A 25,683-nucleotide genomic window follows, 5' to 3' on the forward strand; every position below is an offset into this window, starting at 1 on the left:
AAACTCTTTTATAGTTAAAAATTCTGAAACATGTGCAAAATACCAGTGTTCGTCAACAAAAATTTAGTGCTCGTCATAGTTGACTATCAGTAGTTGTCAGTTAAAAAAAAAAAACGAAAAATGTTTTGAAAAATGCAAAAAGTAACAAATTATCAAATATCATATCAATATCGGAATCACTATTTCGTACATCAAAACAAAACTTACAAAGAAAATCGTCATCGGAATCATTCTGAACATCAGTTAACTTTGGAAAAAAAAAACTCGATGTGTTCTTTACTTATACAAAAATTGTGGAACGATTTGTTACATTGACCACAAATAGGATTTTCACTTTCTGCAACTATTCCCCCATACCGTCCACACTAACAAGACCGTTAGAAATAGCCTGAGATGATGATGATGCTTGTTGAGTGTCCTTGCCCTGCTGGGAACTTTGACCAATTTTCTTCCGTTTTGAATTATTTTACTTCTCTTCTCTCTTCCTCTTCTTTACTTCTTTCTCAGCGTCTTCCTTCAGCTTAGTTTCTTCTTTCTTCCTATAGAAATTTTTCCATTCCTCAGATAATACCGCAGATGGAAATCGTAATTGCTGTCTGCGTTTAGTTTTCTTGCATGAAGAGTTTATCGGCCACCACACATGTCTTGAATGGTGATGAAACAGTACTTTCTGGAGGCTCTCTTTGCTTTTCGGAATCTCCTTCAGTCGATGCTTTCTCTGTATCACCTAAGGTTCTGCTGTTGGATGCGGCCTTTTTTTTCATTGATGAGTAGATAGATCTTCAAGAGCACTTCTTCTGATGTTTCAAGAGATTCTTGTCCTTCGATCACTTGGTTAAACTTATTTATTAACGCTGTACCCATTTCTGATTCTATGACACGCAGAGCAATAAGGTAATTGTGTAGCACACTATTCTGAGTATCAGTTCCTTCCTGCTAATTATCACGCACTTTCGCTTCCCGTTCACAACGATTCAAGCATCTGCTGTAATCTACAGCATCAGGATATCGAGGATACAATCCACAAACTCGAAAACTGTACTGTATTGTTTTGGGGATGCTTTTTCATCCACAACTTTCAGCAAAATTGGTGCAAAATTAGCCTTAGTTGGAGTTTTGTTTCGGTTATCCCTTTGCCAATCATGCACGACCTTTTTCCAGTGTTGCTTAATAGGTTTATACACTTCAACATCCACAAGTTGTAAGATATAAGTAGAGTTTGGGTGTAATGCATATAGGATTATCCCGTTAGCACTACAAAAATCTGACCATTGTTTGGTTATGTGTGATCTATGTCCATCAATAAAGTACACAAAAGGAAGTCTGTTATTTTCTTTCAAGTATGGATGGAGGACATTCCAATATACTCATAAAACACACCTGACTTCATCCAACCAGTGTCGGATAAGTCGACGCCCCATGGTGTAGACACAGACTCAGAAACTTCTTTGGGGGTTTCACGTAGGGATAAACAATTAATCCTGGAAGAATTACGCCGTCAGCCGAAAAGGAACACATCACAGTTATTGTTTCTTTCTCATTCCCCTTCATAACTTCATAAATGTTTTTCCAATCTTTAATACCTATTGTTTATCATTACAAATTCTTCGTGGATTACTCATGATTTCCATAGCATTTTGAGATTCCATAAATACCCTTAAATCACTGAACCACTGGTGTAGAGATTTCTCTGTGACAAGGCTTCTTCCAATACATAATGACTCGGCTGTCCTTAAAGCTAGTACTGGAGTCTTCTCATGAACAACTGAAAGTAGATTTAAGAAAACAAGAAAATAATATGACCAATGATATGCCATAGACAATAAATCTACATCTACGTAGCTTATAATGAACAAACTCCATGGCTCTGGATAAGTAGAGTAACAAATAAAGCACAGTTCTGACCAGAGCAGAATGAAATATAGTGACACATTGTAAGTATAGTTTTTAATATATTTCATTCTGCTCTGGTCAGAACTGTGTTTTATTTGTTACTCTACGTAGCTTATATTATTTACCATAGTCAACATGTTGTATAAATCACAACTGAGGGAATAGGTTCTGTTAATGGAGCATTTGCTTTGCCTTCGGAAGGTTATGAGTTCAATTCTCTCCGCCGACAATGCTGACTAGGTTTTTCAAGAGACTCTCTGTCTAAGACAAATACCGGAACGATACCTAGTAAATAAGCCCTAGCCGTCACTTAGTGATATTTATTTGAATATAAAATGGCTGAAGAACGAATTATCCCCACTGATGAGATTAGAAAGTTACTTTCAAATTGTTAATTACTTTAAAGACTTTACTTTACATTTTGTTTCTTTCGGAGAAGACAAGCCATTGATACATAACTAGTATAGGGCCTATGCTACAGCCAACACTTGAATATGCACACTAAAACAATATTAAAAAAAAAAAAAAAAAAAATGTGGTCGAAACATTCACATACGACTCATAGCGCATAGTTTTTCATACATCTATTAACTTTTGGTCTAAAAGTGTGAATTTCAAAGACAATTCGAGAAACTTTAAGATAGCTTCATTTCGGGTTTCAATTTTGAAAACTTTTATTTACACTTGAATACATGTATTAGTTTTGTTTGCTGCATAGGCCCCTATTTAGACTATTTCTCTCCACGTAAAATATATCTAATCAATTCGCATTGATATGTGCAACATTACATGGAAACGTACTACCTTCATATTATATACTTATACTGACCCAAAAAGCTTGTAAAATTTACAAGGAGTTAGTAACCATACTTTCCCTGTAATGTAGGCCTATATCAATGTATTTCAGAATTAGTATTGCAAGAAAGACTGTGTAAGCAATATAAAAATTAACGAAAGAAGCAAAGAAGAAAGGAGAAATAAAAGTTGTACGAAACTTACTTCGTACCATTTTTCTCCTGGCTTTCCGTCAACGAAAGGAGTTACTCGACCATCATCTTTCACTATTTTCTGTACTGTGTCCAGTAAGGTGCCTTTTTTTTATTGGAAACCCCAAATGCACAAGATCAATTAACTATTCAACAATAAAATCCTCCTCGGCTGGTGTAAGAATAGTTTTAGGTCCCATCTTCCTTTCGGTAGGAACTTTTTCGTTCACTATCAAACAAGGTCATCCTAGGAACACTAAACGTCATCGCAGCTTTTCTAATGTTCAAGAACTTTGTTTTCCCAGCTTCAATGACGTTCTCCATTGCTTCTTGAGAGTATTGCATAATTTTCCCCTCTGTATTTCAGTCCTCATTGTTTATCTATAAGATATTCAAATAACATAGACTTTAATGTAAAATCACAGAGTCAAGCACAAATTATACCCACTATTTCTACAGTTACTCATCTGAACGCACAAAAATCCTAAAAGGCAGAAGGTAATAAACGTGGCAATGAACAACTCAGTGAAATATAATTTCACGAAACAAAAAGCGGAACATTTTTTTCTGAATATATCCTCTTCTTACCAAGTATTTTCAAAAATGGATTTTTCTTTTTCCCGGCATCACCCGGGTTAAGCTTCATATACAAGTGGCTCATAAGTTGAAATAAATAAAGCAAATACATAACAATGACTTAAGTGTGAAAAGTTCTAAAATAAACCCGAAACTAGCAGCGAAAGAACTTAACTTAAACTTTCAAAACGCACTGCCAATTGTCAGCTAACAAACTAGTAGTCGTCAGCCCTATGACGTTCTTTGGAACGAATTGTCGTACAGGCACGAAATTTTTATAGGAAGTTACTCTGGAGTTAGTGACTCAAACAAAAGGGATTTTAACTTTCTTCTCAAACCTTATGGAAAAGTACCAATGATCGTCATTAATGACGCAATTAGGCAAAAGTTCTAATTTTGCATACCAATATTCGTCGTTCCTTTGTTTCATGTTAAATACGGCGCAATTCTTTAGTTCTTTTAAAAGTGGAACGTGAAGAGTCTTATTAAAAACTAGAGCAATTGTTTATAATCACATAAAGAACTAAAAAAGCACTTACCTGACTCTTATGTTCCTATATACGTCAAATTTTTCAAATTTGAAGATCCAGCACAAAACTCAAAATTGTAGTCACCTTGCGCTTCAACTCCACTTTGACCGGCATACGCGTGAGACAGTGCCGTTGCAATCATGACAAAAGAAAGTCGAAAAAGGTACCTATATGCACAAAAAGTAGCTACTTCTGAATATCAGTGGGAGCCATCTTGTGCCCACATAAAAACCGATATGACGAGCACTGGGGGTATGATGACATTAAGCACATCTATCCTATATTATATATTGGACTAAATTCATTCTTTTGAAACATACCTCAATTTGAATATACACTTCTCATTCATTTTTTACCTTATGTTTACCAAATTTTATTCGCTGCTTGTTCCTCTATCCTTAGGTGGGGGCATCACAGAGAGCAATGTCGGTGTCATTGTAGTTAATTTATTTACTACAAGATATTACAGTTGAGTATTTAGGTCCACATATAGGAACTACAAATCCAGTGGATCTGTATGTGTTCCATTGCAATGTACACACAGATGTGTGCTTCTCCATGTTATCCTTGACATGTTGCGGAGCATCTAATGAGTCATCGTTCGATAGTTGTCCTCCACAATTTCGCCGAATTCTTAGCCTCTCGTGTACCAACGATGAAAAACATATGTCTTGATTATTCTCCACAACGAGTTATCTGGTGTAAGGTCCGGGCTTCGTGGGGGCCATTTCAATGGGATCAAATTGTGTAACTGCAACCCCTCACATCAGTCATGGCCTTACAACTGAAAATCTCCATATTACAATGAATAAAGAGTTGTGACACGGTGCTGGTTGTGACCATAAAAGCAGTATTATCAACACTACAACTAAAATTGTTCTGTGTGATATTCAAACCTAGGGGTACAAGAAGTTCTTGGACATCTTGTATTACAAGTGAAGTATACCTTATGTCATAATACCTTCGTTTTCTCTTCGCTGCGTATCTTCTGCACTACTACGTATTTTCGTATGTGTTTATCACATAAAAATACGTTCGATTACATATCCTTACATATTTCTAAACATTTGGGTTAGTTATTTATTTTATTGAACTTAGTAAATAGCTTAATAGAACTTTATTATACTCCGTTTGTGAACATTAAATATATTTGGTAGAATTGAGCTAAAATTTACTTTCAATATTACAATTATGGGTAATACACACAGATGAACGAGAATAATGGACAGACCAAATTTCAGAGCAAAAAGTGTGATTGGGATTAGAAACGAACATGAGTCTCTGTGATATCAAGCTATGCGCCACCACGCAACAGATCTTTCCTTAAACATGTTTCATATTTTCACTCTGGAGGACAGTGATGCAAATTTGAGTTGGAGGGATCAGACTTCGTTTTGTATAATATCCTGAAAGGAAATACATATTTAAAACAAGTAAGACTATTCATGGCTTTGGATTAATTGTTTTAACAAAAGAGACACTGACCATAGCTTAAAACTTTACTTCATTTTAAATTATAATTTGTAACTGTTTCGGATATCTAGCATATCCTTCTTCAGACACGATCGAAATTAATGAAAATACAGACATATATATAAATGTTGTTGTAACAGAGTTTAAATTCTTTAACCGTCATATATATATTCATTGTTATAAAAAATTTTTAAATTATTTTAACAGTCATATATAGAGTCATTGTTGTACTTTTTTATTTTTATTTATTTATTTATTTTTCTTATTTACCGAGGCCTTCAGCCCATCCTATAAGTCTTCGTGTTCACTTTCCAATTAATCACTTTCTTTATTTTTGGTTCTTATAAGGGCCTTTTATTTTTTATTTTTTTTATTTATTTATTATTTTTTTTTTCTCTATGTTATCCAAACTTCCTTGCCATGATTCATTAATTAGTAAGCCCCCTGTCCAGTTCATCAGTTTATCTCTTCCTACCTTCTTTATAACAACATTTATATATATATCTGTATTTTCATTAATTTCGATCGTGTCTGAAGAAGGATATCCGAAACAGTTACAAATTATAATTTCAAATAAAGTTAAGTTTTAAGCTTTGGTCAGTGTCTCTTTTGTTAAAACAAGTGTAAGACAGTATTCATAGTACTATAGCCACAAATATGACATAAAAGGATATTAATCATAAAAAATGCTCAGATTTGAAGCACAGCGTAGGTGGCCACATAAATTGTTTAAACAGATTAGAATAGTGCTCTCATCATTTTCTGTCTATTCCCATAGTTATCGATCTCTTTAAAATCTACAGATGTCCTATTCGTTGTCGGTTGTCCGGCTAATTGTTGCTATATATATATATATATATATATATATATATCTTTTTTCTTCTTTTATCTTGGATCAGATGTCATATAATTATCTACTCTAACTTTGAAGAAATAAACAAAGCGCAACAAGTAATCACAAAGGATGCTCAATTCTAATTACAAGCACCACATCATGATTTCCAACTGCCTTTGTTCCATGAAACTCAGCTTCATCTCAATACCAAGTTTACTGGCAGACATCGCTCCCAGTTGTGCAAAATATATGTGACAATTAATACAATAAACACTTCAAACTGACACCATGAATATATTTTCCAACAACAAATCAAAACAATGAAAACACCGCAAATAGTGTACGTAATGCAAAGTGTACAAAAGTTAATGCCCTAACCACCTCTAAAATCATTTAAGCCATTTAACATTTATTGTGGAAGATTCATATATTTAACTAACACTCTGGCCACCACATATTAGTTCATATCGAGCTAAATATGTGCTTCAGTGATCCTTCTCTAAAAGAGAACGCGATTCCATCTTGGGAGTAAATTTTCTGCATAGATCGTTAACAATAATTGGTGGCATGTGGTAAGCAACAACCCACTAACAATTAATGAAATTCACTGAGATTACCCTAAACCCACTATACCAATTACGTAAAATAACAGCTTGAGTACTGTTATGAGTGGCTGCACAATAAATATTGGTCAAATAAAATTACATTTACTTATGCATACATAAATATATGAATTGTTTTTCAATTCTGATCGTAATAAATGAATTGTGTATTAACGCAAAATGTTAATTGTAATTATCTCTTAAAAAACACGAACAATAATGAGTAAAGCACAGTATATATTATTTTTCTTCATACTGGAAAGTTTCTCGTCTTGCATTCTCTGAGTATTGTTCTAACATATGTAACTCACAAATAATGTTCAATATACAACTGATACATCACTCTCAAGCAAATAACATTAATAAACCAACGCAACAGTTAAACGGATTCGCAATCTTAATAAGAGATTAATATTTGGCAAATAATTTAGACAATTTGCCCATATGAGTTTAATTCGTTGATGCTATGTAATTGTGTAAGTTATTTTTATACTTGTCTATTAAGAATGTGAATCATTACTGTTTAGAAATATATGCAATAAATACTTATAATATATAAAATATAACAACAGAAGCATGAAAACGAACATACGAATCATGTACGGTACTGGTTAATGGGATAGCAATGATACTAGTTTCACATATATTACTTTCATTCCTGTGCACGATAAAACAGAGTAGATGTAAATGCAATGAACTGGGCAACGACATACTTTATTACTATAAAATTATGTTCTGCAATACATAAGAAAATATTAAATACTACCCTCCAAGACGGATTTATTTAATTATACAGAGATTACGGAGCAGATATATAATATTTTTAATTATTTTGAATTTTGTTTTGATAGGCACATTTTTATTTTTATACATACTGTTAAGAACAACAAAAAATAGGTTTACTAAACATTTTCAACAGGTGCAGAGTTGTTTAAAAATAAATTTAAATGAAAGAGGTACGATATAAAACTAATGAGAACTACATATTGAAATACCAGAAAAATACACACGCAATAAAACCTGCAATTAAAATTGAAAGCTAATGAGATACCTGACCACGATTGATTTCACTAGTGCGGCAATGCCCGGTTCGATCTTCGTGACGTACATTATCAAATAATTAAAAATACTCAGTAACTTTTTTAACAACTATCCGAGTTTTTTAAAACCAAAAGTCGAAATCACTTTAATTTCTTTATCATATGACCCAAAATCAAGGGAATTACGAAGTTTTAAAATTTTCAAACGGCCTCGATTTCGAAGCAGTATGACGGATCGGATTCGATATTTGTTATATGATTGAACTAACCAAATTTGGTTTTAATGCATTCGCTTTTAGCGAAGTTATGTATCCACTATGGACACGAAATTGATTCTACTATTATAGAAATGGATGGATATCGTAATATCTCTGCAATAAGTATATTAAAAATCCCACACAAGCTTATTACAAACCAGAAATTATAAAGGAGCCGCTGGCAAGAGGATGTGATGAAATGGAGATCGTGATAGGAATCAGCTTGAGAACCACTGGCTTACAACAATGTCAGGAAGTAAATTTGAACAGTGCAGTGTAGGAAAGGAAACTAAAAATGAATGTCAGGGGTGATAAAATTACACTGTATTTCTACTCTATGTGCATCCGAAAAGAAGTGTTATCTTTCAGGAATTGAATAACTTCTGATTTGTTAACAAGTGTATGTAAACATCAGAAGGCATATTTACTTGAAAAATTATGATTAGTATCACAAGTTGTTTATGACCCATTTACATGTCACAAAAAGCCAATCACTAAAGCTTTGAGAAATGTACACTAAGTGTTGATTTTGGAAAAACATTGACTTCGTAAAGGATATTTGTAGTCAAAATGTCTGATACGTGCAGAAACAAATTCGGGAAATTTTCCCATGTAAAATGTGAACAAAGTTGGCAACAGTGAACACGATATATATACTTTGAAGTATCTGAAGAAAGAAAAAAAAGTGAAGAGCATCTTAATGTTTCACATACAGCATAAGGGTACTCACGTTTAAAATTCTATGCCATTCCGTCACACAGTGAGCATGCATATGCTAAGAGGAAGACTAAAGTTCTTCTCTGAAAACTAAACTAAGCAAAGTTTTGGGAACATAGTTTTCCCCTGAAAAAGATTTTCGCAGAATTCCAAAAGACTCGTGATATGGATAAACTTCTGATTTAATAACGGCCAAACTCCACAGTCAAATCATTCGAAGAAAGAGAAAAAATACAGCTGCTAACTTTCATGCCCTTGTCGTGGGGAAGGAAAGATATTATCGAGAATTAAATATAAGTGAATATTATTTCAGACTCTTAGACCATACCTTCAGCTACAATTTATCCAAGAAAGCGGCAGGAAAACTATTCTCTGCCTTATAGTGATAACGCACATGTCCTAAAATGAGAACTGTATACAAAAAGTTAACTATTTTGAGGTGCAAGAGTGCATTTTGCACCCTTAATGTACGGTAACCTTGATGATATATCTTTTTTCTACATCTACAGACCTTCATGGACTTAAGATAAAATTTTAAATTGATACACTGCTTATATACTGGGATATGATTTTCTGCATTATGCGCTATGCAATATTAGAAGCTCTCGAGAACGATCCGGAAATCTGCAATTCTGCTACTTTGGTCCTCTTTCTCCACAAACTATTAGAACAACGGAAGGAAGAGTTCACAGGTCTTCACACCTAAATAGTGTTAACAAGTAAACGAAGTTTCATTAAATTTGACTCTGTGGGTGACATTTCTGATTTTTTTTTCCTGCGTGATTTGACGTGTAATGGGCCAAAATGAACCACAGTTAACTTCAAATAATTTTCTCGGGCTATCAGCCAACAGAAAATATTGACTTCTGATGTTTCGAATGCAGATATTGCATTCACCTTCAAAGATTGTTATGAACAGATCGGAGATATGTGAACATATATATATATCGTGGTTGTGTAGAGGTGGAGTTATAAGTTGAGGCTTGTGACTGGCTGAGGCAAGGAACTCAAAAGAGACTTCTCGTAACTACAAACCTAACCTTTCCCTCTGCCAATCACAGGCCTCAATTCATAGCCCTGCCTGTACATAACGACTATATACAGTAGAGCGTCGATTATCCGAACGTCGGTCAACCGAACGACCGCTTAACCGAACTGTGTACTCGCTCGCACCTGTTACTCTCCCACCCTACCGTCCATCATCCCCCTCACTCCCAAACCAAGTTTCCCACAGTAGTCGCCGCACTGCGCCACCGCTGGCGAAACATTGCTTCTAATGGGGTCTTCATAAGGCGCTGCTGACCGGCCAAGCCGCCAGTCGCTGTGTTTCAACAATCAGCACACTTCTGTCGGTTGGCACTGGCTGTAGAAGTACAGTCCAGTACAGTTTGATTATCCGAACACCCATGTCCCCTAATTACTTCGGATAATCGACGCTCTACTATATATATATATATATATATATATATATACAGGATTGTAAATGCTCACTTTTGAAACAAGCTTAGATTAGCTCAAACTCAGAGTGTAAAAAATGAGTTAACTCACGCTCAAACTTAAAAGCTTCTAAAAGGAGCGCGCCCAACTCGTGCTAAAAGTTTTGAGCTACGCTCAACTTCACGCTCACCATAAGGAAAATATGCTTTGATGATTTAATACAGATATTTACAATGGTGCAGATTGAGAACGATCCGAATTACAATTGGAATTATTAGGGTAAAATATATTACTTTACAAACAAAGAATAATGTCTAAGGAACTCATTTATATAACCGGCAAATCTGTTTTTACAGTAATAAGGTAGAACGTGATCTCCATATGTGTCTTCATAACAGATGCACTCTACACATCTTATAGAATTAGTTATGCATGATTCCCGAACTTTTTTCAATTGTATTCTATTATCGTGATGTCTTGATAAATACATATATTAAGCCAATTCTGAAACTAGGCGCGTTCTAAGAAAATAATTAAACGAAGTAATTACAACCACATTAAGGTTATTATGTCAATCTATGCTTTAAAGTATATTTTTGAAGATTTTTTTTTTAACCTATTGTAATAAAACCCACTGTGGATTTTGTGGCTGGGGAGAATTCCAACAATATTGCCCTTCGGGTCTCGTTGTTACCCTATTTTAAGCAGGGTTTGCCCAAGTGGGCCCAGTCCGAAAAAACCGGTAGGTTTATTCGGGTTGGACCCAGCTGAAAAAAAAAAAGACCTGGGCTTTTGAGCTTTTTGTTAGTATATTGTTGGTAAAACTAAGGTCATCACATTAAAAGTTATTTTTATCAGATTTTGGTCTTTCCTTGGGCGAATTAGATGCTTTCGCGTTAAGGTATACAACACCATTCAACATAAGACATTTATAAAGTCCTGAATGAATAAGAAACCTTACCTTAGCTTGAGATAATTGTAGAAGAAATTAATATATGGATTATGCTTATAGCCTGTTTGAAGTAAAATATACAATTTTATATTTTAGAAAATACTTTCCGTGAATAGTGTGCGCACCGACTCGGCGACGCCGAAGGACGTTATCCCTCGTACATTTGACGGGTTTAAGGCCATAGGTGCCGATACTACCAATACATATGTAGTTCATTAGTGAAACTATTAGTATTAGTTTTTATTTCCTTTGATGGTAACACAAGTATTTTTCAGTAAAATTTGATTTTCCAAAAACAACAGTTCAGTTTAGTTATTTGTTGCTACTCTTCAAATAAGTATTCTGTAGAATCAATACCAGCAATAGCGTAAAAATTCTTGTGAAATTTAAAAGCTTAATGTCCGAAGTTCCGAAGATTGCGTAACGCTTACTACTTCAAGTGCTCAATTCAAAATTCCGTACTAGTTGAAGTTTCGATGAACAGTAAAGAAAGCTGCATTTTCGAAAGAAAAAAAAAAGTAAAAGAATTGCTCGGGAAGTTCCCGCAATTGAACGCACAAAGGATCGGAAGTGAATACTTTAACAATAAAAGATATTCATTTTACGCTGGAAAATATTTAATTTAATTTAAGACATTTTGAAACACTTACTTTATAAAATATGAATTATATCTTTAATTGTTTTAAACTAATTTTCTGGAAAGAACCGTCTTTGAACAATTGCTTGGGAAATTCGCGTAATTGAACACACAAAGTATCGGAAGTGAACTTCAACAAAACATTTGGCGAATATCACTGAGGCTCCTAGGATGATTCGAACCACATTTGTTCGTTCGTCTGCCAGTAACCACACTACTACAGGACACCACTTTCGGTCTTTTAAGTTTAAATTTTCAGGGTACAAAAACGATACACTAAATTTCCTATATAGAATTTGGCGGCATACCGACGTAAAATTTCAAAATGATGGCCATTTTTCAAACCACGCCTGTTACCCACGCTACAGGACTTTCAAGTTGAAATTTTGAGAGTAGAAACACGAGACATTTTAAATTTGCTGTATAGATTTTCTCGGCGATTCAATGTAAAATTTCAAAATAGCTGCCTTTTTTTTTTTCCAAAACAGCAGTCAATAGAATATTGTTGCAAGTTGTGACAATGATAATCTTGAAATATAAATCACATTTTAACACCTTTACCCCAAAGACACGGAAATACTTCGAAAAAACCCAATTAAACCCGAAAATATCCCATGGGCCCAGGTGCGTTGTGTTTTTTTTAACAGTTTTTTTTTCAAACCCTGATTTTAAGGGCGCAAAAACTTGTAAAACCTACGCACAAAATATGTGAACTGACTCCACAATAAGAAAGTATGGTTAACATTCCGCACCGTGCGGCCCCGGATTAGACGCACATGAACCTGTTTTCCACGTTGTGCTGCTATTTATTTCTTGTTGTTATAATACACCTTACCTAGAATTAATCTTCTTTCATTTCCGTCGTTCATTCTTACGTAATAATCACAAGTATTTCCTATATTCATGGTTTGTATGATCTTCGCTAGATACTTATTCGTCTGTATTGTATTACTTCGCAAAATTAGTATCTTTCAACTGTTAAATGTTGCAAACTTCTTATTGTCCAGAAATAACAAAAATAATGAATCCTTTTTGTTTTCATTTTTCAAAACAACAATATAAACAACATCCCACCGCTGTATTATGTAAGTAAATTTTTAGAGGGGGGATTGAGATAGAGCCCCCTATTAAACACACGTTCTTAGGACGTCAAAATTACAAACGCATACAAAAAAAAAAAAAACTTCGTTCCTGTACTACGTTGCCATAGAAGGGATGCTTATATTCAAGAAATATGAACTTCTCTCGGCAGAAAATGCACTCTTACTGCCTTACAAACTGTTTATTAAAAGAAGAGTTCCTTTAATGATCGGAGATTGACTTTAGCAGGACTAAGCGTATGCACATATGGCATAAAAACTGCACCGCATAAACCACGAATGCTATTTAACCGATCAGGGCAGGAGCGCAGGAGGGGTTCCGAGCATGAGCGAGGAGTGTATCCGTTACAAGCAGATGCGTCAGCGCTGCTATATGTATAAACGAGGATGGTAGAAAAATACTATATAAAGCATTAAGCACATGCCTTGTGTGGCACAGTCTTGCGGCACTGTGTATACTGTCTTGTCATAGTATTTTACTTCATCATGTCTTTTATATGGAGAACTACGTAGTAAAGAACACGCTTTCCATTTCGTATTTCTACCTTATACGTGTAAAGGTTAGATATGTTTTGAGCACCTGTACAATTCTATAGTGAAAACAAGTAATATTTCTTCCGTAGGTTTTACAAATTTACTTCCTCATAAGGATAAACTTTACAATACACGCTCCAGCTGCGCATCAATGAGTAGGAACACTTTAAAAGGGTACTATATAGTAGACTAAGTAGGGTAGGAGTAGGAACGGGTTAGTTTAAGGGTAGAGACGTTTTGACCCATTTTCGTAAAATTAACAGTGTAATTTCTCGTTTCTGAGTGAGTATACCAGCTGGAGCGGGCACTGTAAAGTTAAACCCCCCATGAAAGGGACAGCATCAAAAATTGGGCCCAATTTGGTTCAGACGCGAACTCCTCTTGTTAGTTTCAGCTCTATATTTCTGTATTTTCCTCCATTATTGTAACATACACATCGTGTTTAAAACACTGCCATATTATGCTCTATTCCGTTTATCTCACATCGGATCCATCCGTGAACTCATATAATCCATAATTTAAAATCGGTTCCTACCTTATTAATCAATCTATACTGACGACCTTCATAACTTCGTTTATTGCTCTCATGCTGATATTTCGTCTAATATTCATTTCTCACCATCGCTGACGCGCCTGCTCCATACGGACGCACACTCAGGCAGGCATCACTACAGCACTCCTGCCCTGACTCGGCTAGATAACATTCATGTCATTTCTAGTGGCCACTTAGCACAATCTGGTTTGTGTATTTGCGAAATACAATCACAACTAAAGTAAAAAAAAACGAAAGCTGTAGAGTTGGTGGGTACTAGTAGGCGGAAAGACAATAATACAGAAACTATTACGAAATCAGTGACAGAACTAGGTAATACCTTACAACGCTGGTGTGGCTGTAACTTTTACACTACCGGTACATTTTTTTTTTTTTTTTTTTCTCAATGGCATCCCTGAATTTTACTTGTTTTAAGTGTAGTATCGGCATGTGCGAACAAACAAATAGGGGTATATGTTTTGTATTGGGGGGGCAAAACTGGCAAAAACCAGGATGATTTACAGGAGAAATGAGTTGACAGTGGTGTTCAAGTTGTCAAGAAAGTATTGTACACAACTTTTGAAAGGCAGTAGGGGACCTATACAAACCGTAAAGGTAACTGGAATAGAATAGAATATTTTTATTGTCGTTAAACAACATTTGTTGCAGTAGACGTCAACAGAGTATGTCGTCGAATGGTATATACCGGTACAGAGAAAAACAAATGAATTCATGGTAACGAAGACAGAAAACATTGTGCCCTGCTGGGCTCTAACTCGCCTTCACTCGCTAACGCTCGCTTGGCAATACTGTCTGAATTTAAGGGGTATGTTTAGTACATGGGGTCCAGAAGCACGTAAAAAACGCTAAATTTACAGGAAAAATGAGTGATGCTAGTACTTAGACGTAACAGAACGTAACCAAATCTAACCTAACCTAAAATAAACTAACGTAAGCTAACCTGAACTAACCTAAACTAACTTAATATTAGTAGAAATAAGCGAAATTCTATCATTTTTTGGAAAATTATGCGGGACTCCTACACTAATATAACATAAACTAAACTAACCTAAGGTAACCTAAACTAGCCTAACCTAACTTAAACTAACCAACTCTACCCTAAACTAACCGAATGTGAACAGAAATTACCAAAATTGTAACATTTTTTAGAGAAAAGAGCTGGACCCCTTCTGCTAAACAGGCCGAATTTAATGTTGATGACCTAATAAAACGTATGAAGCCCTAAAACGACCGAATCGGAATAGATTATCGCAAAAAAGTAGGCGAAAAACTGGTCCCCCAAAGCTAGCCCAAATAGGTTAAAAAGCATGACGATGCTATTTCTAAAAGGAAATGTAAATTCCGTTGTTTTATAACTGTTTCCATTTCTAATTTCCACAATACTCTATAGTAATGAACGATTTTTTTTAACGTCTGTCTGTCCTTTTTAGCCTAAAGGGTATATCATGAGATATTAAACTAAAACAAATATTACTTTCACACTGTATCTACCTTCATAGATGACTTACATGTTCCACACGTTCATAAACAAGTTCTTTAAATATTACCCTTCCCTTCCGAAGTAACATATTTTACCTGCTGATTTTAATACAATACCCCATATTCGTAAGTTATACTTCCTAAGTTTAATCAAATATCATAGCACTACATTAATTGCTACTTTGCCGTCAGGGATGTTATACTTGAACTACATTATAAAAAAAAAAAAAAAAAAAAAAAAAAAAAACTCAACATTATAACTTATCTATAAAACCAAGGTGCAAAAGTGGAAAAATGTATTAAAGAGGTGTTTAAAATTTCTTACAATTATTCTTTCATTACTTAATGCTCCCCGGAGCCCGGACTGAATTCATAACGCGTCTGCTAGAATTTTTAACCAATTATAAGGCCTGTTACAGTTTCGTTTATGACGTAACAGTAATGACGCAATCAAAGAATTCTACATTACGAAGAAAGAAGCAATTTGTGTGCTGCGCATGCGCAGTACTGAGGTGTATTGTTATTTTCACACAAGACTGGTACCAGGGGTGTGTCTCCAAGAGCGACCTTGTATTTATGAATATACAATATTTGGCATAATTTGAATACAATTTGTCTTAAAATCCTCATATATATGCCTTCTGCATCTGAATGCCCCCCACATTCACAGAAAAATCGGCGCCCTTGCCTATGTGTACCAATCAACTCTCTCCAGTGACCCTTCAAGGATCATTGCGTCCATGTCAAGACGCGTCGCCATTGTTATCCGTGCCAAAGTTGGACACACTGACAATAAGGTAGGTAGTCATAATATTCTGGCTGATGTGTGCGTATATTTTAACTCGTATATTTTGTCTCGACTCGAATTTCGAGACGTCTCGACTCGAATTCGAGTCGAGTCGAGACAGAGACTGTCGAGTCGAGACAGAAACATATTTTCGAGTCGAGACAACATTTTCTCGAGACGAGTCGAGACAGGCTTAAATCTCGACTCGACTCGACTCGAATGCATCCCTAGAAGAGAGTTCAGTCTGAACTGCAAAGGTTTCTACCTGGGTCATTCAAGGAAAAAGTTTCCGTTTTTTATGGAGAAAGTACAAACCGATCAGTGGCGTAACTAAAGGTTCGGGGGCCCTCACGCAGACAGCGTAGTGTGGGGCCCTTTCTACGTCCCGCTTCACGATTTGGGGCCCACTGACAGGGACGTACGCAGGGGGTGGGTCCTGGGGGTTCGGACCCCCCGAAATTTCGACTTTTGTGTAAATTTAACCTAATTTTAGGGGCAATTTTAGAAATTCTAATATAAAATATCCTCATATTGAATTTGGACCCCACCGAAATAAATTTCTGCGTATGCTACTGCCCACTGATACCTTGGGCCCCCCGCAATGCGGGGTCTGTGGGGTCCTTATTTACGCCCCTGAACCCGATAATTGACATGAAAGTAGCAATGTGTTCTTCCATCTTTTCTCTACATTTACCACACAATACAATTTCGTGCGGGCTACCACGCATGCGTGACGCGTGATTAGCATGAGTCATGCAGTGAGAAATGTGCCCTGCACATACAGAGTAGCGAGTCTTGGAAGAACAAGAACGTAAGTTGGGAGTGTGGAGTAAAGTACAGATTCGTTGTGTGATCTGGTACGAGTGAACAAATAACCCTGCTTTTGTCAACATCCAAAGGAAGCTTCTTGTTGTTTATGAAGACTGTAATGTCAGTACAAATGGTGCAAAGGTGGTGCAAATTATTTTCTGAAGGACGAACATGTATATTTGTTAAAGATAGGTCCTGTTACCCTTTGTAGTTAGTGATGCAACATTGATTCAGAAAAAATGCACTGGTGTTGTCCAATCGAAGAATTAAGGTTCGTGAAGTAGCCGGTGATTTGATCATTTCCGTCGGTCTGTACACAAAATCATCCACAAAACACTGGGATACACGAAGATTTCATTGCGTTGTTTTCCGTGACAACTCACTGAACAACATCCCAACATGCGTATGGCCTGGATTCTCTGAGCCAATATCACAACGAAGGGAATAACTTTCTTTGCTCTATTGTGAATCAGAGCTTTGTTCATCACTATACTCCAGAATTCAAGCGGGCCTAGATGGAATGGAAACACCCCTCATTCCTTATGAGGAAAAAGCTCAAGGTTCAATCATCTGTAAGTAAGATTCTTGTGACTGACGTTTGAGATACCAAAAGTATCGTGTTTACAGAGGTTTTGAAGAAAGGGGAAACAGTCAATGTTGCACGTTATGGCCAAACATTGAAGAAAGTGAAAAATACAACTAGCAGCAAACTCCTTTCTATTAGTATCTATATGCCAATGCTCATCCCTATTCGGCACCACAGGCTAAACTTCGAGAAATGAAATGGGAATGGTTACCACACACCCCATACAGCCGTGACTTGGCCCCGAGTGGCTATCACTTGTTTCTTCAACTGAAGTCCCAGCTGCAGAATCAACGTTTTTAGAATGATTTGAAGGTTCAGACAGCTGTGAAAAGTGTTCTTTCGTCCTCTGGATTCTGAATGTTTTACTGATGAATTTCAAAAATTCGTGCAACGGTGGGATAAATGCTTATGTATCCTTCGGGATTATGCTGAAAGTGAGAAAGAGCCACGCTACTTGGTGCAATTTGATATTTGTCTGTACCTTAAGAAATTAAATGTTGGAAATATAAGGGAAAACATTTCCATGAACGACCCACGTACATTCAGATTATGTATTTCTCAAATTTAATTCAACTTTGGTAAAGTCGTCAAAGTTGTACCTCAAACTTGACACCTTCTTCCACTGTTCCTCCTTCTCCATATCTTGTTCTTCGAAAGTCTGAATCACTTTAGGCAAATACTTTTAGCCATGCACTATAAAAAGTGCCAACTATAGGCCTTCGTCGCTGAGCACTTGTTGCGTGTACTTGATGGTTGCTGCGTCTCTTGAATCCAGCAAAAATCAATGAAAAATTTAACACGCTAAAATTAAAAAAAAAAATAAAGCTATGAAAAAATAATTGACTCCATTAAAAATTAATACCAGAAAAAACGTAACGGTTAAAATTAAAAGTTAGTTTCCGTATTAAAATTAAAAAATGATAGTTTTCACTACTATGCAATGCAAATTGCCTTGATCTGTGAACGTTAATGTATATAATTTAATGGATAAAACTAAGGGCGTTGGGAAAACTATTATGAAAACTTAGTATTTGAATACAAAACTGATGATTAATAAAAATCAAATTGAAATTGCACAAAATTGAAAAACAAATTATCAATTGACAATAAAAGGACGGTATGGATCAAATTGAATCATTACTAATTTTCTAGTAGAATTACAATATCATTTCTTATGCATCTTTCTTCTATTATTGTGAGTTAGTACACTATAGTGTAGTAAACTTCTTTTTTCTAAGTATTATATTATGATTGAATCACACATACAGAAACCGCAATACCTTTGCAGCTGCGTAAAGCATCGCTTGGGGAAAAGAGGCACAGAGAAAGGAAATTTCATTTATTTTTCAGTAAGAAAAGCGGCTTTCCCCGTTTCTACAGACAATTTAACTAAGTGCGCATACAATAACGATTTGTAAATGATCCCAACAAATATATATAATAGTTCACACTGTGTTGTTTATTTAGTATTTAGTGTTCCATTCAGCACCGAGGTTATATGAGACGTGGCTCTATAGCGTACGATTCAAATTAGATGAACTTTCATCGAGAATCGAATGGTTTCCTGCGCCAAAGGTCACGTATGCGCACTTAGTGTATAACCACGAGAGATTTCATAACGTACAAGAGGAAATGGGTAACATAACTATCAAAAATGTTTCTTATTCTTGCCCTGAAGAAACTGAAAGGGAACGTTGACCTTAATTTCAAAATATGTTAAAGTCAAAATGTTTACTTTCGGGAAAAGATATGCTGTATAAGGCAAAGTACTGGTGTAAAACCGCCATAAAGTGTCGAAATAAAGTCTCAAAATAGCTTGGAACATACTCGTTTCATATAGTTTTCGAGAAGTAACGATTTTTTCATCGTTATATTTTAACAATTATTAATTAAAAGTTAATTCCTGAAACATTTAATTGATTAAATTGAAAGTTAACGAAATTTTTAACTGCTTAATTAAATCGTTAATTTTTAACAGATTAATTACAAGCCTCGTTCAACATAGGTCGATATTGTCGAGGTTTTACCACAAGAAAACTGAGCATTTTATCCAGGTACTTTACCTGGTTTTGAATGACAGAGAATTGTGGTAAGTAGAATTCAGTGACAAGTTCGCGGTGACTCAGTGGTAGAGTGTTTGCCTCTTGTGCACAGGTTCCTTGGTTGATCCCAGCTCGCGCCAAATGAGCTTTGTGGTGGACAAACATCGTGTGCGTGGGTTTTCCCAGCGTTCTCTCATTTCTTCTACTCTCTTCATTCCACCATTTCTCATCATCACCGTTTCCTTTAACCTAGTCAGCATAACCGTGGGACGTAAAACTTAAAGATTTCACTTCATTGCATTCTATGGAATTCAGTAACTTCTCTGCATAAAAGCTAACGACTGGCGGCCTTTACAAGAATCTTCTTCACAGCAGTAATGAAGCTATTTACCTTACTGTGCGTGTATTCATTTATTACGTTCACAGTGTAGTTAATCGATTGATTGATTTAATGTGAGTTTAGCGTCCCATTCAACAGCGAGGCTATATAAGACGTAGACTTACAGTTTAACATGGGATCCGAACCACATGAGCTTCCACCGAGAATCGAACCCGAGTCTTCTACGCCAAAGGCGTGTACGCTAACCGCTCAGTAAGGAGGAAGCTCATAGTGTAGTTCACGGCTAATACACGTCACATGATTGAGGTTGGAGTATATAACCTTTTTAGTTGTTGGAAAGGATGAAATGTGTAACGTGTTTGATTAGTCACCACCAACATGACTTTGTAGTATTGTATGCCTTCCAACTACAGCTTGAAGCATGAATCCTTGAACGATTGTATTACTATGCAGGTATTTGTAGCGTGGGTCTTATGCAGAGTTGTTTTGACGCTTGATTAGCGTCATACTAAACGATTGACTGCTGCAGAAAACATGTTAGTCGAACAGTTTAGTATGGCACTAATCACGCGTCAGAACGTCTCTACATAAGGCCCCATGAGTTTCACCCTTTCACCAGATAATACAAACACCAGCACATTCAATACATTATCTTTGCAGATCATCAGATTTTTCTTTTGACATTATCTACTATTGTCACGAATTGGTTTAACGTAATATTTTCCTCAGGATGCCTTCATCAGATACTAACCTTTCTGTATACTTCACGAGCAATGATTTGACTACAGGATCGTTTACCTTGTAGGCTGTATTCCTGATTGGATTAACGTCGTTGTAAGGTCTACTTAGAGCTCATTCGATGATCATTGCTTCTCAGGTCCTGAACCTAAAAGATATGTATCGAGGTGGTTTGTTTAGGTGCGACATGCGAAGTTCTATGTTATTCACATGACTATTATATTGGAACTGTTGGTTTATTCGGTCACTTTGATGCTTCTTATCAATCGCCATATTTACAAAGCAGAGTGCACATCGAAGATTTAGATCATCGCTTGCAATGAATTGATTCTTAAATTCTACTGCAAACAGCATACAACTTGTCAGGGGCGGACCAAAGCAAAATTTTCACCCGGGCAAAGTGACTTTTCGGCGCCTCCCCTAGTCCTAGCCAATTTTTACATTTTATTACGGTGATTTTAACACCTTAATCGCTGATGTTCCAGGTGACTTAATTGAAATTTCTAGTTCCGAGTTAACAAACTTTCCTTCTAAAGCTGTATGTAATCCTGTGGACGTACTTGCAGCACTAGTAAGCTTAATAAACATCTTCAAAGCTGCTGCTTGTTTTTCTTCCCCGTGGATTTTTTGCTGTTTTCTTTTTCTGTAATAAGGTCCGGGAGGGTTATTTTTTCTGGTCTTTTAAAAATTATACTCTGCCTTATTAATGTTCTCTGCCGAAACAACATAGTACGCACAGCCTCACCACATTACACATCCGATACACTTGGATAGCATGGGCTTAGTGGCTCTTGTGTAGTGATTGTGGTTGTGGTTGAATTAATCTTTAGTTTATCGGTCATTGTTATTAGTAACAACAAAAACATGTGCTGGCGAGAGGAAGGATTCAAAGGTAGTCGCTGATTTTTTTTTTTTTTTTTTTTGTACTGCCGCCTCTACTCCCCCTTCCTCTATGTTGTTGCAGAGTGGTCTATTTCACAAACACAGTCTAAATAAATGATTTGGCGAGAACTGTACGTAGCAAAATAATAACATATCCTAGATACTACTTTCAACAAGGGCCACAGTTTAGTGCGGCGGTGTCGTTCATATAGTAAGTGCTGTATATGATGTTTCCCTTCCACTACCACTTGAAAAGTAACATATTTAAAAATCCTATAACATTCATTGCCTGGGAAAAGTTCACAAAGAACATGGCCCACTATAAACAATACCAACTCCATCTCCACTGTTTCTTCTACATGCTATGACTCCATTTGTCGATACAGCCTCCCTAGTACTATGAAACTCTCTTCTTTCATGGTGGAATGGAAAAAGATGATGTAATTGACGTTACTTTACACGAATATAAACCACGTCAGAAAAAAGTTAGTAGAAAATAGGTTATAAAATTTACTATTTGAAGCTCGTTCGGCGCCCTCTGACTGTGGCGCTCCGAGCAGTTACCCGGATTCTCCGGCCCTTGATCTGCCCCTGTAACTTGTCCTTGATCCTTAGCATGTTTCTATTGCAAGCAAAGAGTCCAAACTTCAAAGTAACAATGAAATTTCTCTCTCTCTCTTTTTTTTTTTTTCTGAGCTGTCTCTACGTCAAGGCTGCATATACCACAATGGATCAGGCTAAGAAAGCTCAGGCCAGTGTTGCCAATTTGGGGGGAAAGTCCCTAAATCTGGAGGATTCGACCTCCATGATAGCGACAAAAAATATATATATATATATTTTCGATTGGCGACATTTTTGGTGATTTGTCAGTGACGATTTAGCTACTTACTTACAAATTCAGCGACTTTTTGCTGCAAACAACCTGTTAATCTGTAGAGAAGCATTGTTAGTTCAAAACAGTTTTTATGTTCTTTTCTTTCGTTCTTTCTGTTTGTTTTAATCGGCGCAAGTGATGAAGAGTTTGGGAATACAGCGTAAACCCCCCCCCCCAATAATCCTGCATTGTCATCTGTTACCCTTGCCCTCTGACCATGGGCGGCGATTAGGGGGGACAAAGGGGGGCAGTTGCCCCCCACTTTTTTGAAATTACCCTTTAATGTATATAGTTTCATTTGTAAATATAAAGTTTTTTATCTATTATTGGTTCATAGAATAAAAATGGTGCCATAAAATATTTGTCGTTCCATGAGTACGTATTGGTTGTCTTCCCGTGGAATTAAGAAAGCTACAGGAATTGCGTTTGAACTGCCACTAAAAATGGCCCAAAATTAATCTATTGGAGCGTCACAATTCGAGCGTGCTTTAATTTCTTCTTGCAAGGGCTCGATATGTTAGTCAGCCGCTCTGGAACTAATTGAGATAACATTTCGCAAGAAAAGAAGTCCTTCACAAGTTATTCTTTAATTGCACAAAAATCAACAGTTCCTAAAATGTATTTTCTTCTTTCTAATAATAAGGAATATTTTGATTTGATTTTTTTCAGTTTAACATCCTATTCAGCAGCGAAGTTATATGAGACGTGGACTTAATGACCAACGTGAAGTCCGAACCACGTGAGCTCCCCCCGGAAATCGAGCCCGGGACTCCCACCTCAAAGGCGTGTACGCTAACCCTTTAGCCACGAAGGAGCTCAGTACGGAATATTAATTTTGCAGTGTAATATAGGAGTTTAGAGGTGTACATATACAGTTTTGTATATACAATTAAATTTAGTACATTCAGCATAATTCTAGGTTTTAGGATTATTTTGTATAACTGAAATGTAGAGTGACTCTAAGTATTGCTGATTTTGATATATTCCAACAAAGTGAAAACTGTACTTAATGGCAGCGAACACGTTTCGGGAAGCTGCAAGAGTATTTCTATAAATGTCGTAGCATATGCTTGTAGTATTCACTGTCATCCTAAGAGTAATAACACATATAACAGCATGCGTGGAATTAAAAATATAAGTTGTTCATTAATTTCCAGTTTCAATATAACTTTTGCAAAACAAGCCTCATTATTCATTACTATGATTATTTGATTAATATTATCCTTTCTGTTTATTTGTTTTGCAAATTTGTTATTAAATAGCCCCCAAATCTGATCACACAATTTTCCAGACAGATATTCATAAGCAAGGAATCAAATCTCTTCTTACACCTTCGTTGTTTAAGAGTACAAAGGGCTAGTATCTACGTGCGTTGCTCTTGTCAATTTACTTAATAAAATATGAAACAAGATATACGGTATTTTAACTGAAAAAGACAGTATCCTAACAGTTATACAAATATTCGTCAAACAAAGTGTTACAAGCAACCAGGAAAACTAACATTGATATCAAATATTCAGATCATGTCTTGCCCCCTCACTTTTAACGTCCAACCGCCGCCACTGCCTCTGACGGAGAACAATTACAAACTTGATGTCCTTTAGTTCGCAGAGCTTCCGTTGAGAGACACAAGCAAAACAGCATTACCGATAGCAACGAGACTAGCTATAGATGCGTGAATCAAGGCAAAGTGGGTGTTCGTTATATTTGTCCTTTGGGATCTTTTAATTATTCTGCACTTTTTCTAATAAAGAAATGCGTAACGTAAGTACTGTAGTGTTAATTATTTCGGAACTATTGACTCCAAAATATGAACAAAAGTACGCGAAACAATGTGAAATGATTCCTGAATTCAAGGATTGGTTGCGCCCTGTTGTCAAAGCTGAGTAGAACATTGTTTATTTTACATCTACAACTTTAAAACAATGCTTGTAGACAACGGATTTCACGAATAACTTTTTTTTTTTTTTCTTTTAGCGAGTGTTTACTCAAAATTGGAATCATTTCACTTCTCGTTTAGCGACTTTTTGTGTCAACATTTTATCAACACTGGCTCAGGCTTGTGTTTCCTTTAACAGAGTTTTGAGAGATCAAAAGAAATCGCCACTATTCGGTTCCGCAGAACATTCCGCAGAAAGAAAACAAAACTCAATTTTTATAATACTAAAGTTTGCCGCCCATTTTTTTCTACCACTTTTCATTCACGTAAGAGTAATTTCAAACCTCGCAATTCATCGCCTATAAGGTTGTGAATAAATAATATCTGTTAAAAAAAAAAAAAAAAAAAAAAAATGAGAGAAAAGGAAGAATAAAGGTGCTGAACAATCAAACAGGTGGAAAAAGGGGAACATGTGTTAATCTCACGAAAAAGGTGCATAAAAGTGAACAAATTGTGTCAATTTTGCTTTATTTCATGTCCCGAAATAGAAATCTTGAACTCCGGGTAAATAAATAAATAAATAAATAAATAAAATAAAATAAAAATAAAAATAAAAAATAAAGAATAATCCGTTCTCAAGTTATTACTTACCTGCCTTTTCTGTTGTAACAATCGATGAAATAAAATACGCGTATGTTGTTAGTAATCCTAACAAAATATCGAGCGATGTTGCTGACACCCCACCTTTCGCCATGATACCTCTCACACTGAATAACAACATACACAATGCCATCTGCGAGGAAGCAAGTGAAACACTTGTATCGATAACATGATGTGAGACTTGGAAACACGCAGTGCAATTTTTTTTTTTTTTTTAATCGTGTTATGAACTCTTTTTGTTTGTTTGTTTCTTTAACGTGTTTATGTAGTACAGTCAGTGGCGTATATAGGATTTTGTTTCGGGGGCGCTATGCACAACACGGGGAAGCAGGCGGAGGGCAATCGCCCATATGGGTTCGAGAATTAAACATATTTTAATCGGTCTACATATATACTAGGAAAAAAGTGAAACTCGTATGTTGTGGAGGATGTTCTCCCCCCAGGCAAATCTGAAATGACGCTCCTGCAAACATACATTGCATAT

The 25,683-nt window shown here is 35.9% G+C and overlaps 1 protein-coding gene across 1 annotated transcript in view; it reads right to left on the reverse strand.

Annotated features, from left to right (window-relative positions):
* The window catches only part of LOC145670003 (uncharacterized), a 154,341-nt gene extending 129,048 nt beyond the window's left edge, over positions 1-25,293 (reverse strand). The window contains exon 1 of the mRNA XM_081738344.1: positions 25,191-25,293. Within this exon, the coding sequence (XP_081594470.1) occupies positions 25,191-25,293 (103 nt within the window). The remainder of the gene's footprint in view (positions 1-25,190) is intronic.
* Positions 25,294-25,683: the final 390 nt, after the last annotated feature.

This window comes from Thermobia domestica, chromosome 14, assembly GCF_964235325.1.
Source record: "Thermobia domestica chromosome 14, izTheDome1.hap1.1, whole genome shotgun sequence".
NCBI lineage: Eukaryota > Metazoa > Arthropoda > Insecta > Zygentoma > Lepismatidae > Thermobia > Thermobia domestica.